General features: G+C 51.9%; 1 protein-coding gene across 1 annotated transcript; it reads left to right on the top strand.

The window, feature by feature from the left end:
• The first annotated feature begins 527 nt into the window (after positions 1–527).
• LOC133774445 (H(+)/Cl(-) exchange transporter 4) lies at positions 528–5,502 on the top strand. Its single transcript, XM_062212146.1, has one exon. It carries the CDS (start codon positions 582–584, stop codon positions 2,844–2,846), a length of 2,265 nt encoding a protein of 754 aa, XP_062068130.1. The 5' UTR covers positions 528–581; the 3' UTR covers positions 2,847–5,502.
• The last annotated feature ends 2,092 nt before the right edge of the window (positions 5,503–7,594 follow it).

Below are 7,594 nucleotides of genomic sequence, written 5' to 3' on the forward strand. Positions count from 1 at the left end.
TAAATAAGAATGTGGTAAAGACTTATTTAATCCTTAAGAAAAAGTCTGAGAAGTGCACAATAGATAATAGATCAATAAAATGAATTTAATGTAGCCAAAGGGTCCTGATTAGGATAAAAATATCAAGTTTAAAAAGGATTTTCTAGAAGCTTGCTAAGGGATTTTTTCTATGCAGTATTTATTTTAAAATCAATAATATAAAAATACTAAAATATCGCTTAGAAAAGTTGCATATTGGGACCTGCATTGTAGCACAGTGGCTCCTCACAGTCCTCACTGCCCGCAACCCTGAGTCCCCCGCGCCCTCAGCCGGCCGCGTCCCCTGCGTCCTGAGCGCCTCAGCCGCCCGCGTCCCCGCGCCTTGAGACCCTCACACGCCCACGTTCCCCGCGCCCCCAGCGTCTCAGCCGCCCGCGTCCTCCGCGTCCCCGCGTCCCCGCGTCCCGCCCGGCCCTGCTGACGTCACGCGGCGGCGTGCGGGGCCCCGCCCCTGCCGACGTCACGGCGCACGCCGCGAGGATGCCAGAGGAGGCGGTGCAGGTGCGCGAGGTCTACGCCGCGTCGTGGTCCACGCAGCAGCCATGAGCGGCCCGGCAAACCTGATGGACTTCTTGGACGAGCCGTTCCCCGACGTGGGCACCTACGAGGACTTCCACACCATCGACTGGCTGCGGGAGAAGTCGCGGGACACCGACCGGCACCGGAAGATCACCAGCAGGAGCAGGGAGTCCGTGTGGGAGTTCGTCAAGAGCTTGCTGGACGCCTGGTCGGGGTGGGCGGTGATGCTGCTCATCGGGCTGCTGGCAGGCACCCTGGCCGGCGTCATCGACCTGGCCGTGGACTGGATGACCGACCTGAAGGAGGGCGTGTGCCTGTCGGCCTTCTGGTACAGCCACGAGCAGTGCTGCTGGACGTCCAACGAGACCACGTTCGAGGACCGGGACCGGTGCCCGCAGTGGCAGACGTGGTCGGAGCTGCTGGTGAGCCGGTCGGAGGGGGCCAGCGCCTACGTCCTCAACTACCTGATGTACATCCTGTGGGCGCTGCTCTTTGCCTTCCTGGCCGTGTCCCTGGTGCGCGTCTTCGCGCCCTACGCCTGCGGCTCCGGCATCCCGGAGATCAAGACCATCCTGAGCGGCTTCATCATCCGGGGCTACCTGGGCAAGTGGACGCTGCTCATCAAGACGGTGACCCTGGTGCTGGTGGTGTCGTCCGGGCTCAGCCTGGGCAAGGAGGGGCCGCTGGTGCACGTGGCCTGCTGCTGCGGGAACCTCTTCAGCGGCCTCTTCTCCAAGTACAGCCGCAACGAGGGCAAGCGGCGGGAGGTGCTGTCGGCCGCCGCCGCCGCGGGCGTCTCCGTGGCCTTCGGGGCCCCGATCGGGGGTGTGCTGTTCAGCCTGGAGGAGGTCAGCTACTACTTCCCGCTGAAGACGCTGTGGAGGTCCTTCTTCGCGGCCCTGGTGGCGGCCTTCACGCTGCGGTCCATCAACCCCTTCGGCAACAGCCGGCTGGTGCTGTTCTACGTGGAGTACCACACGCCCTGGTACATGGCCGAGCTGCTCCCGTTCATCCTGCTGGGCGTCTTCGGGGGCCTGTGGGGCGCGCTCTTCATCCGCGGCAACATCGCCTGGTGCCGGCGGCGCAAGACCACCCGGCTGGGCCGGTACCCGGTGCTGGAGGTGCTGGCGGTCACGGCCGTGACGGCCGTCGCCGCCTACCCGAACCCCTACACGCGGCGCAGCACCAGCGAGCTCATCTCCGAGCTGTTCAACGACTGCGGCGCCCTGGCGTCCTCCCAGCTCTGCGACTACGTCAGCGACCCCAACATGACCCGGCCGCTGGACGACATCCCCGACCGGCCGGCCGGGCGCGGCGTCTACACCGCCATGTGGCAGCTGGCCCTGGCGCTGGTCTTCAAGGTCGTCATCACCGTCTTCACCTTCGGCATGAAGATCCCCTCGGGCCTCTTCATCCCCAGCATGGCCGTGGGCGCCATGGCGGGCAGGATGGTGGGCGTGGGCGTGGAGCAGCTGGCCTACCATCACCACGACTGGATCGTCTTCAGGAACTGGTGCCGGCCCGGCGCCGACTGCGTCACGCCGGGACTCTACGCCATGGTGGGCGCCGCGGCGTGCCTGGGCGGGGTGACCAGGATGACCGTGTCCCTGGTGGTCATCATGTTCGAGCTGACCGGCGGCCTGGAGTACATCGTGCCCCTGATGGCGGCGGCCGTGACCAGCAAGTGGGTGGCCGACGCCTTCGGGAAGGAGGGCATCTACGAGGCGCACATCCACCTGAACGGGTACCCGTTCCTGGACGTCAAGGACGAGTTCACCCACCGCACGCTGGCCACGGACGTCATGCGGCCCCGGCGCGGGGAGCCGCCGCTGTCGGTGCTCACCCAGGACGGCATGACGGTGGAGGACGTGGAGGCGCTCATCAAGGACACCGACTACAACGGCTTCCCGGTGGTGGTGTCCCGGGACTCCGAGCGCCTCATCGGCTTCGCCCAGAGGAGGGAGCTCATCCTGGCCATCAAGAATGCCCGGCAGCGGCAGGACGGCGTGGTGAGCGGCTCCGTCACCTACTTCACGGAGGAGCCCCCGGAGCTGCCGGCCAACAGCCCGCAGCCCCTGAAGCTGCGGCGCATCGTGAACCTCAGCCCCTTCACCGTCACGGACCACACGCCCATGGAGACCGTGGTGGACATCTTCCGCAAGCTGGGGCTGCGGCAGTGCCTGGTGACGCGCAGCGGGAGGCTCCTTGGCATCATCACCAAGAAGGACGTCCTGAGACACATGGCCCAGATGGCCAACCAGGACCCCGAATCCATCATGTTTAACTAGCAGCCAGGGGGCCTAAGTGCCGTGGGGCTCGTGGGTGGCTGTCCAGCCTGTGGATTGTGTGCAGACGTAGGACACAAATGCCCATCAGGAAACTTGACGCCGTCTCCTCCAGGCTGATGTCTGTAACCTAGGTGCACAGGGAAGCTTGGAGCCCCAAAGGCCAAAGAGGGGGTGTCGGCTGGTCGTCCGTGTCATCGTGCCGGGGCTTCATGGACTCGTTGCTGTTGCTTGTGCGTGGAACTGGCAGGAAGCTGGGGTCGGGAGCCAGAGGTGGGAATTGAACTCGGATACTCCAGTATGGATGATGGTTGATGACTCAGTGGGTATGTGATAATGATGAGACAGCAGAAGTTTCATGAGGACTGACCAGGTATGTCATAAGGATGACTCCTCAGGTACGTCATAGTGATGACTCGCCAGAAATTTCACAGTGACTCACCAGGTACATACTAGTGATGACTCAGCAGGTATGTGATAATGATGTGTCAGCAGAAATTATTGAGGCCTGGCCAGGTAGGTCATAACGATGACTCATCAGGTACCTCAAAGTGATGACTCACCAGAAATTTCACAGTGATTCATCAGGTACATACTAGTGATGACTCAGCAGGTACATCATAGTGTTGACTCAGCAGAAATTTGGCTCTGACTCACTGCTTGGCCAAACACCACCCCCTTCGGTTTTCCAATAGAATGAAATTCGCAGTCTTGTTTCTAGCACTGAAGTATTGAGTGACAAACCCTTCTGTCAGTGTTGTTATTGGGGTTTCCATGGAACATTTGCAACTGAAACTGGATTCTTCTGGACTTGAATCCCTAAAAAAGTCAAAGACGCTGCATGGTAGTTCTCCTCTTCTCTGTGTGTGGCTCCCCTCGGAGCGGGCCTGTCATGGGAAAACACGTTTCTGTCATAGCCTGACTCTTGTATGTCATCCCGGCACCCTGCTAGCCAAAGCAAGGTTCTTCCGAAGGGAACACAAAGCAACGGAGCCACAGCCAAGGGGCACGGAATCCGCGGACGACTTCTCGTTTAGTTCCAATCAGTCCATGGAGAAGGACGAGGGGACGGGTGGCCTTGGGCCGAGATCACCAAGGGGAACTTGGGAGCTTTGCGTGTGTTCTGAATGCTGGCTGTCATGTCTACGGCCATACCACCCTGAATGCGCCCGATCTCGTCTGAATGCTGGCTGTCAGACAGTTGTAGGGCTTTCTGGATTTTTCCTAGGCAGCTTTTAACCAAAAAAAAAATCCTATAAATAGTGGAGGAGGAGTTCTTCCGTGAGGCACATCACTGATTTCTTATTCTCTCTATCTCTAAGGAAATGCGTTGGCCAAATAAAGGGCATCTTGAAAGTGAAAAAAAAAAAAAAAGGAATTATTATGAGTTTTAGCCACTCTTTAAAGGGACATTCACGGAAGAGCTGCTGTGTGCCAGTCACATTAATAAGTACAGGGCATGCGTTAGTGGTTGTTTGTAGTTGAATCCACAAACCCAGAAGTCTATGAATTTTAACTTTATTAATTTTCTCTGACATAGTAAAGTATACATACTGATGGTATGGGAAACTGGGTGCATGGTGTGTGGGAACTATCGGTACTATTGTCTCAATTTTTCTGTGTATCTAAAACTTCTAAAAGTTGTTTATCATTTAAAAATAAATAAATGGGAAGCAAACATATAAAAAAGGAAAAATTTCCTTGGTCTAGAGTACTAGAGTTCATCTGACGGACATTGCAGAACATAGTCGATCAACAAACTAGATTATTCTAGTTAATGGATCACAAACAGCTTGTATTAAATCCCAAATGAGTGAAATGTAATTAAAAACATGAAAATTTGGAAGAGCAAGAGGTTGTTACTTGGTGATAGGGGAGAGATCTATAATCATTTTATGCAAGACAGAGACGTTCAACTAGATTGGAAGAAACGGTAGAGAACTTACCTCTCTTAGTTTAATTTCCCAGGGGGCAAATTGTATTAACTGTGCACAAAGAATGGTAATATGGGCTGATTTCTCACACTACTACTAGATTACAGTAAGTAGACATTTGAGTTCAGTGAAGCCCTAAACAAGAATCCTTCTTAAATCTTGTTCAAGCTGGTGTTTTTTCTTAATCTTTCTAATTGAGATTTATATATCCTGAAGATGAGGAGACATAGAGTCCATAGGCTTCTTAAATGTGAACACTACAGTTGCTGGCACTGTGTGCAACAGTAGGTATTATTTTCTCTAGACCTTTATTTACATTGTTTGGAATATTGTTTTCATTTTCCTTGGGCAATGAGATGAAATCCCACCTACAAGTGCGGTTTCTGCGTCACATAATAGGTGTGTGTTTAACTTGATATCAAACTGCCAAACTGTTTTCCAATGGGCTCATGTATTTTGACATTCTCACTAGAAATGTATGAGGGTTTCAGTTGCTCCATGTCTTTGTCCACCTGGATTGTCAACGATTTTACTTTAGAAAGCTTATTGTATGGCAGTTCCTCATGGCAGTTTTATTTTGATTTTCAAGATAAATAATGATGTTGAGAATTGCTCCATGTGCTAATTGGCATGTATGTATTTTCCCTATTCAAGTGCTTTTTCATACTCTTTGCCCAGTTTTAGAATTGGTTGCATCCATTAATAAATTATAAGTTTTCAAATTATGTCTTGAATACAATTTCCATAGTTAGTAGGTATGTTTCTTCATATAGTTTCTCATGTACAGTGACTTGATTTTCCATTAATTTTATTGTTAACCTATGAAGGAATAACCTATGATGGGATATATTGTAACAACTATTTATTTAGCATTGGCATTGTATGAGATATTATGAGTAACCTGTAGGGGGCTGAAACTGTGGTGTAGTGGATAAAGGTGCCGCCTTCAGTGCCAGCATCCCTTTTGGGCGCCGGTTCAAGTCCCGGTTGCTCCACTGCAATCCAGCTCTCTGCTATGGCCTGGGAAAGCAGTAGAAGATGGCTCAAGTCCTTGGGCCCCTGCACCCCCATGGGAGACCCAGTAGAAGCTCCTGGCTCCTGGCTTCAGATTGGCACAGCTCTCACTGTTGCTGGCAAGAGGAGGGTGAACCAGCGCATGGAAGAGCTCTCTCAATCTCTTTTTCTCTGCCTTTCCTTCTCTCTCTGTGTAACTCTGTCTTTCAAATAAATAAATAAATCTTTTTTTAAAAATGAGTAACCTAGAGATGATTTAAATTATATGCGAGGATGTGTCAAGGTTACATGCAAATACTACAGCATTTTTTAAAAGATTTATTTTGTTTATTTGAAAGATGAGAGCGAGCTCTTCCATCCGCTGGTTCACCCCCCTATTGGCCGCAACAGCCAGAGCAGTGCCAATCTGAAGCCAGGAGCCAGGAGCTTCTACTGGGTCTCCCATGTGGGTGCAGGGGCCCAAGGACTTGGGTCTTCCTCTTCTTCCTCTTCCTCCTCCTTCTCCTCTTCCTCTTCATCCTTCTCCTCCTCTTCTTCCTCTTCTTCCTCTTCTTCCTCCTCCTTTTCCTCCTCCTCCTCTTCCTCTTCTTCTTTCATTTATTTGACATGTAGATTTTTAGACAGTGAGAGAGAGAGAGAGACAGAGAAAAAGGTCTTCCTTCCGTTGGTTCACTCCCCAAATGGCTGCTACGTCCAGTGCTGCACTGATCTGAAGCCAGGAGCCAGGTGCTTCTTCCTGGTCTCCCATGCGGGTGCAGGGGCCCAAGCACCTGGGCTATCCTCCACTGCACTCCTGGGCCTGGGCAGAGAGCTGGACTGGAAGAGGAGCAACCGGGACTAGAACTGGCGACCATATGGGATGCCAGTGCCGCAGGCGGAGGATTACCCAAGTGAGCCATGGCTCCGGCCCCTGGGCCATCTTCTACTGCTATCCCAGGCTATAGCAGAGAGCTGGATCAGAAGAGGAGCAGCCAAGATTAGAACTGGTGCCCATATGGGGTGCCGGTGCTTCAGGCCATGGCTTTAACCCGCTGCGCCACAAAACTGGCCCCATTACAGCATTTTTTAAAAGAGACTGGACTATCCATGGATTTTGGTATCTTTTAGTGGCAGGAGCAGGGGGAAATGAGTGTCCTGGAATGCCCATGAATACCAGTGGACAATAATACTGTAATATTAGTATTATTTTTCCTTTTTCTTTCTGTAATTTCAAAAAGTATGTAGTTGTGTGTATGCATATGTATTTAGTCCTATAAAATTTTATCACATATCTACATTCATGTAGGTTCCTGTATCTGCTGCCATATAAGAAACAGAGCATTTCCATCATCACAAAGTTTTCTCATGTTGCCTTTTGACAATCACATCCACTTGGTTCCCTCTGTTCTCACATATAACACCTGACGGCCACTTAAAGATTGTCATGGAAAAATTTCAGACTAATGAAGCCATACAATATGTAATTTTTGAAGACTGACAGCATAATTAGCTATGAATATTGTATGTATCAATACTTCATTCCTTTCGACTGTTGAATAGTGTCCCGTGAAATGGATTGCTGCAGTTCCTTTAACCATTTGCCCATTGAAATATATTTGGGTTCTGATGCTGTGACTTAGCGGGTAAAGCTGCCGCCTACAATACTGGCATCCCATAAGGGTGCCAGTTCGAATACCGGCTGCTCCACCTCTGATCCAGCTCTCTGCTGTGGCCTGAGAAAGTAGTGGAAGATGGCTCAAGTCCTTGGGCCCCTGCACCTGTGTGGGAGACTGTGAAGAAGCTCCTGGCTTCAGATTGGCACAG

Source organism: Lepus europaeus, chromosome 2, assembly GCF_033115175.1.
Source record: "Lepus europaeus isolate LE1 chromosome 2, mLepTim1.pri, whole genome shotgun sequence".
Taxonomy (NCBI): Eukaryota; Metazoa; Chordata; class Mammalia; order Lagomorpha; family Leporidae; genus Lepus; species Lepus europaeus.

What these genes read in the sequence shown, in the direction of transcription:
- LOC133774445 (XM_062212146.1), top strand. Translation starts at nt 582, where the DNA reads ATGAGCGGCCCGGCAAACCTGATGGACTTCTTGGACGAGCCGTTCCCC.